The sequence below is a fragment of the Pygocentrus nattereri genome, chromosome 3, assembly GCF_015220715.1.
Source record: "Pygocentrus nattereri isolate fPygNat1 chromosome 3, fPygNat1.pri, whole genome shotgun sequence".
Classification (NCBI taxonomy): Eukaryota; Metazoa; Chordata; class Actinopteri; order Characiformes; family Serrasalmidae; genus Pygocentrus; species Pygocentrus nattereri.
The window spans coordinates 40,045,963-40,065,600 of record NC_051213.1 but is presented as its reverse complement, the minus strand read 5'-3'; the positions used below and the strand labels follow the sequence as shown (position 1 = coordinate 40,065,600).

General features: G+C 38.3%; 1 protein-coding gene across 11 annotated transcripts in view; it reads left to right on the top strand.

The window, feature by feature from the left end:
• si:ch211-285f17.1 (sickle tail protein) overlaps positions 1-19,638 on the top strand; it is a 269,763-nt gene that overhangs the window by 190,995 nt on the left and 59,130 nt on the right. For all 11 annotated transcript variants that reach the window (XM_037536688.1, XM_017715950.2, XM_017715949.2 and 8 more), the window contains one exon: positions 6,681-6,774. In XM_037536688.1, coding sequence (XP_037392585.1) covers positions 6,681-6,774 — 94 coding nt within the window. The remainder of the gene's footprint in view (positions 1-6,680; positions 6,775-19,638) is intronic.

The following is a 19,638-nucleotide window of genomic DNA, read 5'->3' as shown; positions in this document are numbered from 1 at the left end:
TCAATTATGGTTTTAGGCCTTGTGCCTTGCATACGGCATAATCCAGACATTTCTCTGGATTCACCGAATCTTTTAGTAATTGTTACTGAATTTTTGAATTCGATCGTGCAGTCTTTCACAGAATGTTAAACCCCTCCCTGTCCTTACTTCTGAAAGACACAGCCTCTCTGAGATGCTCTTTTTATATCCAGTCATGTTACTGACCTGTTGCGAATTAACCACCAGGTTTGTTGACCTGTCTTTCTTTTTAAATGTGGCATTTTTTTTAAATGTGGCATTATAATCAAGATGAGCATACATTTTTCATAAAACAATAGAATTTCTCTCTCTCAACATTTGATATGTTGTTTTTGTACTATTTTCAATTAAATATAAGGTTTAAATGTTTAGCAAATCATTGCATTGCATCCCAACTTTTTTGAATATGTAAAGGTTTGTAAGAGATAATTACCAGTGGAAAGTTCAAAACCCAGGGTCTGTCATGGTATAAGGGTGTGTTAGTGCCCATGCCATGTGTAACTTGCACATTTGCGAAAGCATCATTAACAGTTATATTCACATTTTGGAATGTGTGTTTCCTTTTAGTTGCCGTCTGTTTAGGGATATCCATGCTTATTTTCAAATGACAACGCCAAAAAATCTTTTCAGAAAAACTGAGTTCAGCTTTAATGGTACATTGGTAATAATCTAGTTCATCCTTTTTTTCCTTTGGACCAGAGAACATAACATACAGTGGTGTGAAAAAGTGTTTGCCTCCTTCCTCATTTCCTGTTTTTTTGCATGTTTGTCACACTTAAGTGTTTCGGAACATCAAACCAATTTAAACAATAGTCAAGGACAACACAAGTAAACACAAAATGCAATTTGTAAATGAAGGTGTTTATTATTAAAGGAGAAAAAAAATCCAAACCATCATGGCCCTGTGTGAAAAAGTGATTGCCCCCCTCGTTAAAACATACTATAACTGTGGTTTTTAACACCTGGGTTCAATTTCTCTAGCCACACCCAGGCCTGATTATTGCCACACCTGTTCTCAATCAAGACATCACTTAAATAGGAGCTACCTATAAGTCCACCAAAAGATCCTTAAAAGCTACACATCATGCCGAGATCCAAAGAAATTCAGGAACAATTGAGAAAGAAAGTAGTTGAGATCTATCAGTCTGGAAAGGGTTATAAAGCCATTTCCAAAGCTTTGGGAATCCAGCGAACCACAGTGAGAGCCATTATCCACAAATGGCGAAGACATGGAACAGTGGTGAACCTTCCCAGGAGTGGCCGGCCGCCCAAAATTACCCCAAGAGCGCAGCGACGACTCATCCAAGAGGTCACAAAAGACCCCACAACAACGTCCAAAGAACTGCAGGCCTCACTTGCCTCAGTTAAGGTCAGCGTTCATGCCTCCACCATCAGAAAAAATGGCCTGCATGGCAGAGTTCCAAGAAGAAAACCACTGCTGAGCAAAAAGAACATTAAAGCTCGTCTCAATTTTTCCAAAACACATCTTGATGATCCCCAACACTTTTGGGAAAACATTCTGTGGACCGATGAGACAAAAGTGGAACTCTTTGGAAGGTGTGTGTCCCATTACATCTGGCGTAAAAGGAACACTGCATTTCAGAAAAAGAACATTATACCAACAGTAAAATATGGTGGTGGTAGTGTGATGGTCTGGGGCTGTTTTGCTGCGTCAGGACCTGGAAGACTTGCTGTGATAAATGGAACTATGAATTCTGCTGTCTACCAAAAGATCCTGAAGGAGAATGTCCGACCATCTGTTCGTGAACTCAAGCTGAAACGGACTTGGGTTCTGCAGCAGGACAATGATCCTAAACACACCAGCAAGTCCACCACTGAATGGCTGAAGAAAAACAAAATGAAGACTTTGGAGTGGCCTAGCCAAAGTCCTGACCTGAATCCTATTGAGATGTTGAGACCTTAAAAAGGCCGTTCATGCTCGAAAACCCTCTAATGTAACTGAATTAGAACAATTCTGCAAAGATGAGTGGGCCAAAATTCCTCCAGAACGCTGTAAATGACTCATTGCAAGTTATCGCAAACGCTTGGTTGCAGTTGTTGCTGCTAAGGGTGGCCCAACCAGTTATTAGGTTTTGGGGGCAATCACTTTTTCACACAGGGCCATGATGGTTTGGATTTTTTTTCTCCTTTAATAATAAACACCTTCATTGACAAATTGCATTTTGTGTTTACTTGTGTTGTCCTTGACTATTGTTTAAATTGGTTTGATGTTCCGAAACACTTAAGTGTGACAAACATGCAAAAAAACAGGAAATGAGGAAGGGGGCAAACACTTTTTCACACCACTGTACATGCTAATTTTATACATAAGCATTATATCTTTTAAAATGTTATTTGAACATTGAACAACTTTCTACTCCTAAGTTGTTGCCCCTGTCCCATGTTTTTGGAATAAGTTGCGAACATTGTATTTGGAATGAGCATATATTTACAAAAAAAATAAAGTTCATAAGGTGAAATATCAAATATTTGTTTTTTCTCAAACTAATGCAAGTCAAGCAGAATTTACTAATCACTGCAATTTGTTTTTGTTTATATTTCAAATATTGTCTCAACTTTTTTAAAATTGGGTTTGTACTTGGAATTGTCAGAACATAGCTATATATCCCATATTCTGACAAAACTGTGTTTTGCTCTTTCAGGCCTGTTGCTGTGTGTTGATTTGTTGTTTTGTGTTTTCTTGTCATTGAGTATATTTTAACATGCCAGTCAGTAGGATGGAATCTCTTTGCTTGGATTATAGGACACCATTGAAAGATATCATGAATAATAGTAATAATAGCTTATGACTGTATGTGATAGCTTATCAAATTTGCACTGGTAGACAATACTGGACTGTATGCTTCTCACAGATATATAGCCCATTGTCCTTCCATTTTGAATGAAAAATGGCATTTGCTACTTTCAGTGTGACATTGGCTGCCTTGTTAGTAAAGTTTTAAAGTCAGCACAAATTCAGTTGGAAAATTAAAACATTTTATAATTATTTGACAGTTAAAAAAATAATAATGAACTCATAGCTATAGCATAGTCTCTTTCAAAAGTTAATGCTTGTTTCGGTGATTAAAAACGTTATACCCTTATGCCAGTACATGCACTGTATGTGTGGCTAAAAACACCCACAATGTTTGTATGACTAACCAGCAGCCTTCCTTGCTCCAGCATCCTGTTAATATAAAAAATACAGCTCTGGAGAACGTCATCCATCATATCTTTTGTGTACCGGGGAAATTCATGTTCATACTACTTACTACTTTTGGGCACAATCTGTATGCATAGCATTATGTAGTAGGCTATTTCGAATGCAGCCAAAGAGTTGTAGTCTGTAGGCGGTGTCTTATTTAGCCCCACCCCTGCATTTTAAACCAGGAAGTGAGACTGCATCCCTATCCCTTAAGGCCACATAGTGAGCAATTTGATCTCATTGTTTTGAAGTAAAGAACTGTCACTACTAAAACACATTTTCTGCAAATAACTTTTTTAATAAAAATATTTTTTATTTTCTATGTGTACAACTGTTCATTTTTTATTAAAATTGCCTAAATTAGCTAAAATGGTCTCATCTGAAACAGTTTTGTTGGAGACAGAATGTAATGTTTAATCATTTGTTTTAATAAAATAAACATTAAAGTATAGGGTTGCTCAGAGCAAAAGGATTTTAGTCTAAAGTCATTAGAATCAGAATACTGTATTGATCCCAGAGTGAAATCGCAGTAGTCTAACTCAATAAAAAAATGTTTTCATCTTTTGACCAATTTGGTAGAAGGTTCCATATAGGAGTTTTGCACTCAAAGCACAAATTGCTGAAAACATTAAGTTGTAACAGATGTTAATGGAACAGTATTTTTTTCTAAGTAGTTTTCAACCACTGCTATTTGATCATTATGATGTTTTAACACAGTGCAGAGAGTAACATGCTTTCAAATTATGCAAAAGAAAAAAAAAAGAAAAAGACGAAATGAGCTAAAGATAGCACAGAATGCTGCTGCAGTAGACAGTGTTTGAGTGTTTCTCTGTTTATCTGTTGCTGCTCAAACTGCTCTATTTCATGCCTCCTGACTGCCACAGGGTGGCTATAGCCTATGGATGGTTCCCTAGTGCATAGTGCAGATGGAGACTGATGCCAACAAAGTCATGTGTGACATAGCCTGCACTAGAAGGGGCGTCAACACACATTGTTCATCCCCTTCTTGTGTTCAGATTGGGTGTGTTGTACAGCTTTTTGCATGCTTTTATATCGCAGCTTTGAGGATGTGCTGCACCTCTGGTACTTGCCATCGGAAATATGGCGATGCGTCCCAGTTTGTCTCCTGTAGATATGTGTCTCACCTGATGAGGCAGTGCCCCCAGAGGAGTGGTGCCCAAATGCAGCCTGCAGTGGAATCATCATTTCCACTGGTGGAGACACAGCCAATGCTGAGAGATGCTATTGAAGCAGTTCTTCATGTGCTGGGGTTCATTACTCAAGAACTGGGGCATTTTGTGCCTGTCTTTATGCAGGCGTGTTGCCAGTTATGGTTTTCACAGACCTGTTTGCCACACATATGTAGAACTACGTTACAATGGCTCCCCTTTGTGCTGGGCCACATGTTTGGGCCAGCAGCCAAGGATGCTCTAGAGAGTCTTGCCAGCAACAAGTGGGTGTGCCCTAAACTGCAAATTAGGGAACCATGCATAGGCTAAAGCCACCCTCTGGCTGCCATGTGGCTTTCATAGAATCACATTTACATTCATAAATAATGTTTCAGTGTCTCTCTGCTGACAGCCACACGACAGCAAAGGACATAAACAGCATTTTTAATCACTTTCTCCTTTTCATTATCATTCAGATTGTGTTCATTGTTAGAATTTGACACTTCATTGTATTTAAGTTTTTGTTTTTTTTGCCCCAAATGTTTCTTTTTTGGGGTGAAAACTAATGGTTTTGGCCATTTCGTCACGTAAACGCCTCAAATGTCAGAGCATCCCTCTATTTGTGTGGTTAAAAAAACAATAAAGAAAGATAATGAAGAAAAAATACATCTCAGATTTCCTGTGGTGAGGTATAATGTTGATCATTCTTAGTGATTTGATAATAAACTGATGGTGAAAACTGATAAACACTAAACCATTAAATATAGTTGTTAAGTGAATGCTCATTGTAGATATTGCTCTGTAAAATTCTTCCTCCGTCAACTGACATTCCCTTCCCCTCTGATAACTGATATTTTTAACTTGATACAATGAAAGACATGGTTTCCCAACCACGTTAGGTCAAGAAGAACTGGTCTTAGCACAGTCAGAGCTTTTACCTACAACATGAAAACTAAACATTGTAGCCTCTTGGAAAATGATTTAGTAAGTGTGTATAGTTAAATCTAGCCATGGCCCAATTATCCTGTGGCATGCCCCAGACATTAGTCAAAGTCTTTCCCCTGTAAAACATGGTCTGTCCTTAGCTTAGTCCCCCACTGTCACTACACAAAAACTTATTTGGCTTCCCTCTGTGCTGATTCTGAAAATTCTCTGTCACTCTTCATATAAGCACTCCACCAGTCCGCCACCCTCCTTTCTGTCTACTCTGTTTTTTTGCTTGACTTCTTTCTCACTTTGTGTGTTTTTCAGTTCTATCTGCCTGTCTCTGATCTTTTTCATTTAAATGGCTTTTATGTATTCTGTTGGCTGGTAAACTTGTAAAAGTGAGCTTGTTCATACATGCATACACACAGAAATCAGTATTACACTGGGTTGTATTCTTCACTTGGTGGAGTATTTTCATTTCCTTTGCTTTGCCTGAAGCTAAAAGCCATAATTTAGGGCTAACCTTAATGTAAAACCTTAAGAACATCTTAACCTTAAGATCATCTTTTGGCTCTATTACTGTTTCTACTTAAATTCTTTGCAGGGACCAACCAAATGTCCCCACAGAATCAAAATGTTCACTTTTTTGTCATTCTGTGTATGGTACATTTGATTGAGACCTAAACACATGGATGCATGCACACAAGCACACTGCCTCTTTAATTTTTAATAAGTTCCCTGTTTTTTCATGCCTTGTAAAGAAGCCAATGACCTACCCCTCCTGTTGCCACAGTGATGTAAGTTGAACTTTGAGACACACTCCCTTTTCTTTTTATCAGCTCTGTAATACTGAATTACAGTCACATGGTAACATGAGCAGAGCTGACCATATCACTCGCACATAGTTAAATATACACACACGTCATCTATCGTAAAACATGTTCATACTCGTCTTCTGATCATTAGTTTATGGGAGACCGTCAAAGTTTAGTTGGCTTTCACACCATCTATGTCAGGTCTGTTGCTTGTTCACGGAAAGGATCCAGAAGACTACAGGGCAGTGAAGGCTTTTCATAAGATTGGCATAGTCATTTCAATGTAGTTACTGAATAATTAATAGTAGTTAAAGAATAATAAGCCTTAAGAGTAATAACTGGATAGTAAGCCTAGACTTTACGGGGCTAACCCATGGATTCAGCCTGCTGTCACTCTCCTCTCACTCGAGTCGACCTCCCTACATTTCTGGTGCACCCGGTTGTGGCCGAGCTCAGGGGCCGGCCATATGATCACCGCATTCGACCACGGTCAGATGGTGATCTGTGGAGCATGTATTTGACTGATTGGGATTTGTCCTCCCCCAGGAGTATCACAGACCAGGCCTGTCTCAAGGTGTACCACAAGGACCCTGTACATGCCTTTAACCATGGAGCCCGGCCCAACAACGGAGATCCCAGGGTGAGTATATACCTCCTGAAGTTGGAAAAGAAAGGGTAAGGAGGCTCAGTGTTTAATGACTTAATGTATGTGTACAACCCCAAATCCAATGAAGTTGGGACATTGTGTAAAACATAAATAAAAACAGAATACGATGATTTGCAAATCCTTTTCAACTTATATTAAATTGAATATACTACAAAGACAAGATATTTAATGATAAAAAAATGGATAAACTTTGTTTTTTGCAAATATTGACTCATTTTGAACCTGTGTACATGTATATTTACACACATATATTAGGGAGAAAAAAAGTTTTCCTAAGTGTCTCCTGTAAAGTACTAGGTACTATAAGTACGACTGTGTGTATATGTGTGAGTGAGTGAGTGAGTGAGTGAGTGAGTGAGTGAGTGAGTGAGTGGTGGAAGGAATGCATGTTTTATCTTTTTTTTTATTTACTACATGTAAATGTTTGTCAGATACTAGGCACTGTGAGCTCCTGTAACCAAAACCAAATTCCTTGTATGTGTAAGCATACCTACCCAACACAGCTTGATTCTGATTCTGAAGAGGCGGACTTATATTCTTAACCAAGATTCTTATTGTAAACATCAGGAAGAGGTCAAGACTGTGGCCATCAATTACAACCCCAATTCCAATGAAGTTGGGACGTTGTGTAAATCATAAATAAAAACAGAATACAATGATTTGCAAATTCTTTTCAACCTATATTCAATTGAATACACTACAAAGACAAGATATTTAATGTTCAAACGGATAAACTTTATTGTTTTTTACAAATATTCACTCATTTTGAATTTGATGCCTGCAACACGTTCCAAAGAAGTTGGGACAGGGGCATGTTTACCACTGTGTTACATCACCTTTATTTTAACAACACTCAATAAGCATTTGGGAACTGAGGACACTAAGGCTACGTTTACACAGCAGGTAAAAGTGGCCCGAATCTGATTTTCTCACCAAATCTGATTTGGCTGTTCAAACTGAGTCACATTGCCGCAGATCGGATACGGATCGGATTTCAGTATCGGAATTGAAAATATCAGATTCAATGCGTTTTTTTCTGTTCACACAGCCACACAGATGACACTTCCGTGTCACATATGAGGAAAAAGATCGGATTTGGGCCACTTTTACCTGCTGTGTAAACGTAGCCTAGTTGTTGACGCGTTGTTGGTGGAATTCTTTCCCATTCTTGCTTGATCTACAACTTCATTTGCTCAACAGTCTGGAGTCTCCGTTGTCGTATTTTGCGCTTCCTAATGCGCCACACATTTTCAATGGGAGACAGTTCTGGACTGCAGGCAGGCCAGTCTAGTACCTGCACTCTTGTACTATGAAGCCATGCTGTTGTAACACATGCAGAATGTGGCTTGGCATTGTCTTGCTAAAATAAGAAGGGACGTCCCTGAAAAAGATGTTGCTTGAATGGCAGCATATGTTATGTACCTTTCAGCATTAATGGTGCCTTCACAGATGTGCAAGTTACCCATGCCATGGGCACTAACATGCCCCCATACCATCAGAGATGCTGGCTTTTGAACTTTGCGCTGATAAAAATCCGGACAGTCCTTTTCCTCTTTGGCCCGGAGGACACGGTGTCCATGATCTCCAAAAACAATTTGAAATGTGGACTCGTCAGACCACAGGACATTTTTCCACTTTGCGTCAGTCCATCTCACATGAGCTCGGGTGTTGTTGATATATGGCTTTTGCTGTGTTCACTGACAATGGTTTTCTGAAGTGTTCCTTATATTCTTATATCCGTTACAGAATGATGTCGGTTTTTAATGCAGTGCTGCCTGAGGGTTTGAAGGTCACAGGCATTCAATGTTGGTTTTCAGCCTTGCCGCTTACTTGCAGAGATTTCTCCAGATTCTCTGAATCTTTTGATGATATTCTGGACTGTAGATGATGAAATCCCTAAATTCCTTGCAATTGTACGTTGAGAAATGTTGTTCTTAAACTATTGGACTATTTGCTCACGCAGTTGTGAACCTCGCCCCATCCTTGCTTGTGAACGACTGAGCCTTTCAGGGATGCTCGCTTTATACCCAGTCATGACACTAACCTGTTTCCAATTAACCTGTTCACCTGTGGAAAGTTCCAAACAGGTGTTTTTATGGCATTCCTCAACTTTCCCAGTCTTTTGTTGCCCCTGTCCCAACTTCTTTGGAACGTGTTGCAGGCATCAAATTCAAAATGAGTGAATATTTGTAAAAAACAAAGTTTATCCATTTGAACATTAAATATCTTGTCTTTGTAGTGTATTCAATTGAATATTGGTTGAAAAGGATTTGCAAATCATTGTATTCTGTTTTTATTTATGTTTTACACAATGTCCCAACTTCATTGGAATTGGGGTTGTAATTGATGGCCACAGTCTTGACCTCTCCATGATGTTTACAATAAGAATCTTGGTTAAGAATATAAGTCCGCCTCTTCAGAATCAGAATCAAGCTGTATTGGGTAGGTATGCTTACACATACAAGGAATTTGGTTTTGGTTACAGGAGCTCACAGTGCCTAGTATCTGACAAACATTTACATGTAGTAAATAAAATTTTAAAAAAGATAAAACATGCATTCCTTCCACCACTCACTCACTCACTCTCTCTCACACACATATACACACAGTCGTACTTATAGTACCTAGTACTTTACGGGAGACACTTAGGAAAACTTTTTTTCTCCCTAATATAAGTGTGTAAATATACATTCCAATACAGTGGATGAGAGATTACAGGCTGTAAGTCAAATACAGTTAGGTTTTATGCCATGTGATACTAAAATTGGTTTCTGTAGTTATCTTTAACACAACCCATGATATTCCTAAAAGTGATAACCATAATAACAAACCTGATGTGTTGTGAGCAATTGTGTGTTTAATGTAAAAAAAAAGATAAAATTCCACTCTGATTGTGGAAATGGGTTGGTCAATTTCTTACAGTTTAGCAGGTAATGAATTTAGGTAGTTGGTGATCATCATTTACACTATTGTGATAGCTCCGGGCCTTCACACTTCCTAGCTGTCCCCTTTAAGCTATGATCAGGCTCCCTAAAGTGACATTCTGGTAATGCTACTAGATGTTGTCTCTTAAGGATGAATTTGCAAACACACTTCCTCCTTACGTACCATTAATTTTGCATCATTTGATAAACATTGCTGTGTGTCCATTTGTGTGCACAGGGATGGCTCACAGTCTCATGAGGCTATCTTTGGAGGCCCCCTTTGTATTCTTTTGTTTCCTTCTCTTTCTTTACTTTACTCTTAGAAGTACTGATATTCAGACATTTATGTCCTATTTTAAATTCTGTTCTGCATGTTGACGCGTTATGCTCTTGAAAATGCCCCAAGCTGAGACTCTGATTGAAAATGAAATACCAATATTAAGCTGAGAAGATTGTTAACTTTAAATTTGCAAGGGAGGTTCCTCAATCTATGGACGGACATTCAGTAAACAATGTAAGCATATAATCAATATAAGCTGTTCAATCATCTACAGTTGCATCTGCTGTGGAGTGTCCTAAACATTTTAGTTGCATGTCTATCCTTGTATGCATATGTATTTTTGTATTTTCTTGCACCTAGTAGATATAAAGTAGCCTATAGGGCTTCATGTGGTGTCTTTGTGTATTAAAGTGCCTCAGGACTTTGCAGAATAGTAACTTGCTAAGTACATATTAACTTTGGCTCAGAGAGAAAGAAAGGGAAGAGTGGTAGAAACACACACATAATACTCACTCAGTCTTTAACACCATGCTCAGGTAAAATCTAGATATTTTGCCATTATATTTCATTGGCTCATGTTAATGTGTGTTTATGTGGATTTTTAAATTGTAAACTGTTGTTATGTGGTAATGAGGAATGGAAGGAGGACTGCAGTGCATATTGTTCATTTACAAGCATTTTTAGGTTTTCCTGTTGAATATTGTTGTTGCCATTGATTCCTCCATATGCTTTTCTTTCTCAGTTCAGTGTTAAGACAGCTGGTGCTTGCAGTAGTCTATGGCATATTCTGCTGGACATGGATTTTATTTGTGACTTTTAATTGCAAATGTTCTTATGTGTGGGTATGTGTTTATTTTTATCTTTAATGTTTTGTCTTTGTTTGACTTAAAGGACACATATTTTTCTCAGATGCCATTATTACCTCAAATTTCCGTGGGCCAAATTAATTTATGCCTTCCTCAAAAATGTAACTGAACTTCAGATTTTCATATAGAATACTGTTCAAAAAAGTTTTATATAAAACCATCTACAGCACATTTTCCATCAATCTGAAGAAAATTTCCATGATACACTCAAAGTATTCATGATTATGGTTTTGTAAAGAACATCTTTACTAAGAGTGTAGAGTAAGTGTGAATTCTAAACTTCCAGTTTACACCACATTTGTGCTTAGAATTAGAATAGAATATTTTATTACAGCATGATCAAACATTTTTATTGTGGATACGGCCTTGTTTTTTTTGGAAACAATCAAATTAAAGTCAGAAGTGCAAATTCAAAATTGTCAATGCAAAATGTAATTTGAATGTAAATATAATTCATTACATAACCACTTAAGTAATAAGGATGTGCAGGGTGCCTCAAATATACACACATCCAGATTCATGTTAGCATTTGTTAGCTAAATTGAGATCCTGTTGAGATTAAAGAAATAATCAAATCAAATCAAATTTATTTGTATAGCGCTTTTTACAACGGATGTTGTCACAAAGCAGCTTTACAGGATTTCAGAAAAGACAAAATTTCCACAGGACTGTAAGAATGTACAGAAACCCCCCAGTGGGCAAGCCGGGGGCAACAGTGGCAAGGAAAAACTCCCTCAGACCTGAGGAAGAAACCTTGGGAGGAACCAGGCTCACCAGGGGGGACCCATCCTCCTCTGGTCAAACTACCTACAAGTGATTATACTACTAATATTATCAGCAGTAATATTGATATTAGGAATATCTAGGAGTCTATGAGAACATCAGCGTAGGGTGGGCAGCTCATCCAAGGTAGTTGGTGGTAGCTGAGGCGTGGGCAGCTGGTCTGAAGTGGGTAGCAGGGGCCTCGGCAGTCAGTCGTCCTTCGGTGTCCAGCCGGACATGTGGGCGGTTGTATACTCGGAAAAAAAGCAGGTAAATGGAATTAGTTTTATTCTATCCGTTTGTACATAAACAGGGAATGTAAACATTTACAGAGTGTGGCTAACGACTCCGACAGATCTGACTATGACAGCTTAACTAAAAGGAGAGAACCAGAAGGACACACAGACATGGCAGCACTCTGAAACAGTTCGGCATCCCTCCACTCCACCGTCCACAAACTTGAGTGACCGCGTGCGAGCAGCGGGACGACAGCACCAGCGTCTCAGTTTACTATAATTCCCTGTGTCCATGGACCCCTGGATCTGCTGCCTTTATCTAGGGGGGAACATTACCTACCAAAAGCTAAACTGAACAAGTGAGTTTTCAGCCTAGTCTTAAAGATTGAGACTGTGTCTGAGTCCCGAACAGTTTCTGGAAGATCATTCCAGAGTTTGGGGGCTTTATAAGAAAAAGCTCTTCCCCCAGCTGAAACCTTCTGAATTCTAGGAACTATTAATAAGCCAGCGCTCTGGGATCTGAGTGGTCGTGATGGCTCATAATGAGAAATAAGGTCTTGCAGGTATTCAGGAGCAAGCCCATGTAGGGCTTTATAAGTCAGTAAAAGGATTTTATAATCAATACGGAATTTAATAGGTAGCCAATGAAGTGATGATAGCACTGGACTAATATGCTCAAATTTTCTAGTTTTAGTGAGGACCCTAGCTGCGGCGTTTTGGACTAGTTGGAGTTTGTTTAAATTCCTGCTCGTACATCCTGACAGTAGCGCATTACAATAGTCTAGCCTAGAAGTAATAAAGGCATGTACTAGTGTTTCTGCATCACGCAGGGACAGGGCATTTCTGATCTTGGCAATGTTGCGAAGATGTAGAAAAGCTGTCCTAGTGATGCTGCCTATGTGTTGATCGAATGATAAATCTGAATCTATTATAACGCCGAGATTTTTTGCTGCTAGTCCAGGTGCGGCTGGAAAGTCGGCGAGACTTAAGATTAAATCTGGTGATTTACTTCTTGCTAATTTTGGACCCAGAAGGAGAACCTCTGTTTTGTTACTGTTTAATAGGAGGAAGTTGCGTGACATCCAGCCTTTCACGTCTTTTACACAGTCCTCCATTTTCTTTAACCTGTGTTGGTCATCAGGCTTGGCTGATATGTACAGTTGAGTATCGTCTGCATAACAATGAAAGTTTACGCCATGATTACTTATAACTGTGCCTAACGGTAACATGTATAGTGTAAATAGTAATGGTCCTAATATAGACCCCTGCGGAATTCCAAATCTCACTTTTGAATAAGTGGAAGATAAATTGTTTACCCTAACGAACTGATAACGTTCTGATAGGTAAGATCTGAACCATGATAGGGCCGTCCCTGTGACTCCAACCATGTTTTCTAACCTTTCTAGGAGAATATTGTGGTCTATTGTATCAAAAGCCGCGCTAAGGTCAAGTAGCACTAAGAGAGATATGTAGCCTTGATCAGAGGCAAGAAGAAGATCATTAGTTATCTTAACTAGAGCCGTCTCAGTGCTATGGTGTGGCCTGAATCCAGACTGAAAATTTTCATATATATGGTTCTTGTGTAGATATGAACTAAGTTGTTGGGCCACAGCTTTTTCTAAAATCTTAGATATAAACGGTAAGTTAGAAACAGGCCTGTAATTGGACAAAACGGTGACATCAAGATTTGGTTTCTTGATCTTGAAGGTTTGATAACAGCAAGTTTAAAAGTTTTGGGTACATGGCCCAGACTAAGGGATGAGTTTACAATAGTTGAGATAGGGTTTATAATAACTGGCAGTACTTCTTTGAGTAATTTTGATGGAATTGCATCGAGTGTGCAGGTTGTGCAATTTGCAGAAGAGATCATCTTCTCTAGCTCCAGCTGTGGGAGTGGGTAAAAAGTTTCCAGACTCTTTTCTACAGCTGTGTTTTGTTCTATATCAGCCAAGTCAGATGGCAGCAAAGCTGGATTTGAATTTGATACTGAAATTGAAATAAGAAAAGTTTTATGTGTGACATACTATACATTTACATTATTGTACAGTAAAATTGCACTTGCTGTCATAAAAACTCTGCATGGTCCTGGGTGTATCTGTAGCAATACTGGACATACTTTCACAACTCACGAGTACAGACCATACAAGTGTAAACGACCATACAACCATAGTAAACGAGACATATAACAGGACTTACACCAAATTTGAATAATTATACTATTAAGATTATAGTAATTACTGATTCACCGATGGTGTTAGAATGGACATCAGCTCCTAGAATTACTAAATACAATAACACATCATAAGTAATGTAAAAAATGTTTTGTTAAAATTGAAAGACGCTGCAGTCAGGACGGAAAAAAATACCAAATTATAGTGTGCATGCACTGCAGTGTCACCCTGTAAAGCCTGAAATAATAAATAATAAAATTACAGCAAATGCAGCTGGTAGTTTGTTATATCATATATATGCCTAAAATGCAACGAAAAAACACTAAAGGAACGAATATGTCACCTCTTATGCTAGCAGTGCGAATAGAAAAATAATATGAAACTGTAAAATTAAAATGGTTAAACAGTTAACGATTTGAAGGCTGAGCCACTTCTTTAGCTTGATGCAAGCTTAAAGCCAGGCTGTGTTTTTTTTTAACTGTAGGCTCTCACCTGGGCTGGGTGTGGTGTAGGATCTGACTCAGCCATGGGTAATGTACCAGTTGTGACAGGGCAAGAGAAAAGAAAGTGGACACAATGAACTATTGGCTGTGGGGCACTGTGAAGCACTTTCAGCAAGCAGTTAATGCAAAAACAAGCTTTGATGTCTTTCTAGGTGGTGCTTTATGACTTCTGGCATGGATTGCATGTATAGCATGCACCTTGTGATTGGACTGGAATGAATGGAGCTCTTTGTGTGTTGTTGTGGTTTTTTTCCCCCAAATATATATTCCATTCTAGAGGCCCTTTGTTTTCCAGAGAAACTAGGGACTAGGTTCAGTGTTGGTCAGTGTGACCGAACCTTATGATGTCTGTTTTTGTATAAATTGGATTCAGACCTCAAGTCAAGAGGCTTTTATTGTCATTCCATTTATGTACACAATGGAGTGAACAACACAGTGCAACAAGGAACAAAAAGTACAAAGTGCAAGCATGCAGACATAGTGTGCAAACAAAAAAATAAGCTAGAAATAATACAATAAATACGACATTAGATGCAGTAAACAAACAGGACAGTGCGGCACCGACACAGCATACATTATTGGACATGAGGTGGTGAGAATAAGGTGTAGAGATTTTAAACATGCTGTAATCTGTGAGTCACACAGTCAGTACGCAGTCAGATAACATACTTAAACACAGCAGTTACTGCTCATTTGTCAATATGTAGATGTGGTGGTTGGGATAGTGTAGTGGTTAACACCTCTGCCTTCTACACTGTAGACTGGGGTTCAATCCCCACCTGGGCAAACACCCTACACTATACCAATAAGAGTCCTTGGGCAAGACTCCTAACACCGCCTTGGCCTACCTATGTAAAATGATCAAATTGTAAGTCACTCTGGATAAGAGTGCCAGCCAAATGCCATAAATGTAGATGAATGTCAATATATCATGAATGTTAATGTAATATTAGTACATCAATTTTGGAATGTTATAGTGAATTCTAATAATATTCAAAATATGTTTCAGATGTGAAAATAAAAAAGTAATTGTATTGGTGTGCTGCTTTTATTGTCTGTAGTTTCTCCCGTGAAATATATATATAGTCACATGTAGTGTATTTTTTAAAACAGTGCTGGGTCATGCTAGAAGAATCAAAGTAGCATGAATTGATTTAAGATTTGAATTTCCTGTCAAAATTAAATTGAATCATTGAGGTCATATTTAGGACCAAAAAATATCTTTTTAAGTTTAAAGAAAAGTTCTTGGGATCTGAAAAGCAAGGCCATCACTAGCTTTTGGGGGGCACTGAGCAGAATTTATTTTGGACCCCCAATCTAGGTGCTGTAAAATTATTGCTAACTAATAGCAATAATGTCCAAAAGCTGTATAAATTATATATGTTTATTGCTGGCTAATTTATGTATTGCTGATGATTGGATGCTTGTTTGGGTTCTCTTAAGTTACTGTCTGTCTCGTGATGCAGTATTTGTTGTATACCCATTTAACTTTAATCTTAGTTACAGCAACCCTGATGTTGTTTCTGAGAAAAAACTAGTATCCTAAACCGAGAATATGATATGTATATTCTGATATGATATATCAAGAGATTGTATCGTTTAAGAAGTTGATTGCAACACTTTAGGCATTCATAAGGACTTGCAGATGTTTTATTTGCTATAAAATAAAACCATCTGTTTTCTCACCATCTGAGTCTTTTCCTACTATCCTGACTCTCTACTCTTCCACTACTTATTGTTTAATCTGTGGTCGCTGGGCTGCCAGGCACTTACTGCCAGGCACTCACATTGCAAACTAGCAGGAGTTGTTCTATTGTCAAACCTGAGCAAGCGTTTGCTCAATTCTTGAACTGCAGAATCAGGCAAACCTGATGAAAAAACTTCAGGATAGTTTCTTGGATCAAGGAGAACTATGGTTTAAAAAATGTCTATGGATACTCTCCATGACTGTGTTCATAATCTGGTTATGTACCTTTATTTCAAAAGCACATAAGCGGATTGTATCTGTAAATCTCACATGCCATCATCATGTTTTTCTTTTTTGTTTCCAACAATTCAAGCTCACAGTCCTCATGAGACATGAATTTTGCATTTGACTGCTAAACAAAAGTATTGGCAGCTGTCTTAACTGGCCAAAAATCTCTTGTCATGTTCTTTAGAGTATCTTAAGTAATCAGTTCCATTCAGTGAGCAGATAAGATGTGCGATTTCATAAATCATATGGAAAAGCTGGACAGTCTATGCTGTCTCATACCTCATTAAAGCCTTGACACACTGCCATTTTCAAGTTTTCATGACCTTTGAGAATTTTCAGTGTCCTGAGGACATCAATGTAAGCACACTGTTCTCGTTTTCCGAAGGGCCCAAAGATCATCTTCAAGGCAGTGTCTTTGGCCCACCATGTTTCTCCAAAGATAGAAAAGACACTTATGTCAACTGTCCTGGCTTCCATGCTCTCGCACATTCATCTTTTCATATGACTCGCGGAAGAAGACAGCAGTATCATTAACGAGAAGAGGGACCCACTGAAAATGGCCACTTTGGTTATGTCAGCCAGAACCAAGTTTAGCACATGTGCATAACGCAACATATGCACTTGGTTTGACATTTGAGAAGACAGAAGTGTGGAGAAAACTCTGGATTGGCCTTGCATGTTTGATGCACTGTGTGTGGCATTACTGATGCAGTTACTGATTTCCTGGAGATCAGATGATCTGCAAGCATCTGAACAAAATATTGGTCAGTAGATGCTTGACACTTCATCACTGAAAAAATTTATTTTCTTAACACTGTCTTTACCATACCTTAGGACTAAGGAGTTTGTGTCAATTTGCACCGAAAACATCCTAGCTTCAGTAACATCTTTTGCGCTGATCTCCTGAAATAGCTGTTGCACTATAGAAATAAATTTTTTTAGTTGTTTTGAACAAAAATGTCACAACAGAGCCTCAGCATATAGCTTGTGTCTGGTGCATCTTCTTACTTTTTTCTGTGCATTCAGTGAGATCCTCCTTCATGCATTATATTTCCCAGGGAGAATGATTAGCTCTTAAACATTGAATGAATGTTACTTATTCATGTATTCATGCTTTTCTACTCTTTGACATGCTTCCAGTCTTGCATTCTGCTTATGAAGGCACTGCTTTCATGTCTTGGCAAATGCTAAACAAAGTGTACATATAATGTATGTTTTTCTTCACATTGGTGTCATCTTTGCAATACTCTCTGTGGAGCCTTTTTTTTTTTGAGCTTTTACTTATGGTGTTAAGAAAAAACATGTTCATTGCTGTGAATGTCTTGAGGCACTTAAAATATATTACAAGGTTGTCATCTTTTGAGCTGAAGCTATCCTCAACCTAAGTAAACAAATGATTGAACAGATACATTGCTTGATTGTACCTACCATGCTTGTACATTGCTTTGGATAAAAGCTAAATGTCTGCTGAATGAAAAAATGTAAACGTAAGTTATTTTAGACACAGGGTTTGCATGTCTAATTTTTTTTTAGCACTTCATTAAGCACTTCATATAATGTACTCCATGCAGGTTTATATCAATTTAATATTTATTTCAATGTAATTACACTTTTGTTTCATATTAATTTATCTGGATAACTCAAATTATACATTCATGTAATTTTACTAAAGATATTATTTATTCTGCATAATTTAGACTCATGTATTCATTCATTTTAGTAAACCAGAGATGCATGCAGTGGTGTCACGCATGTAGTATAGGCTTATCTTGCAGAGCTAACTGATAGGAGCTAACTGTTGTAGTGAAAAAACCTGAATAAATGCAATTTTGTACTTGCCTGCTTACTTACTTGTACCACTTGCCCATATGAGAATCCCTCTGATGTCTGTCTAGGCTCAACTGGCACCTGCTCCTTAACAGTGATTATGTTACTGCAGCTCATTGCAGCTAAACAGCTCCATCAGCTTTTCAAATTTCAAAGAATCAGTCTCTAGTCACTTTGCTTTTTTTTTCTTCCACCTACCTTTCACCTTTTGTTTCTGCTTGCCATGACCACTAACACGAAGATGGCCAGTGAAACACTCTTCTCTGTTATTTGTTTGTGTTTTTTTTTTTCTTTTCATGCTTAGCAAATAAACCATTGCATTAATGCCCTCTGCTGTTGCCAGTCAGTATCACTGTATCTGACTCTTAAGGTTGATTAACCATGGAGCAGGCAAAGGGCCGTTCTAGACCTATCCCATATGGCAAAGCTGTCTTTCTGTAGCTTGCACTACCAGTAGCCAGAGCAAGGCAAAATAACACTTTGAAACCAGCTACATGTTTGATGAAATGAAGAATTTAGTTATTCTTCATCTTATTCTTCCTTATTGTTACATCATGTCTTATTCTTTGAGTTTACTGGTGGATTTGCGAAGCAGAAATTCAATTATTGTCTGCATCATGTAGACCCGAAGGTTTACCATTATCTGATTACCCAAGTGCATGTAAACCCAGTAAATGTAGTACTGATTTTCTGTGTGACACTTGGCACAGCTGTTTAAACACTTCTTTAAGTAACTGTCGGAGTGAAAATCCATGGGAAAGAAGAAAAGGACTTCTGAATATCACTTCAAATACCAGAACATAGACACACTGCTTCACTCTGGGCCAGTTTCACTCTGCTTCATTTGTAGGTTCTTCTTTGTTGACAACATGATTATTCCTTTTGCTCTTCATTGCTGAGTTGACAGAAAGGAAACTTAATTGTGTAGCTACACTTCTGTCCTCAGATGTTCTGCAGAAGTAGGAGAGATTCTCATGTCTGCAAATGCAAACCTCCATGTCCAGTTAGATTTCAGGTACACATGTCCAGGTGTCTTCTGCATGCACACATGTTGTGCAAGTGGACAGGTATGAGCAGTTTGTCACAGTGGCTAGCACAGCTAGCAAGCAATATGCCTCAGAGCAGTCACTATAGTGGTGATTACAACACCCAACTGTTAGAACTTACCCTCCCATTGACATAATAAGAATGAAACATTTTTGACTATTAAATGCAACATATGATTGCTTACTTCATGTTTAACAGGCAAAATTAGTTATAATAACAGCTGACAGCATGCCACAGCAGCTTAAG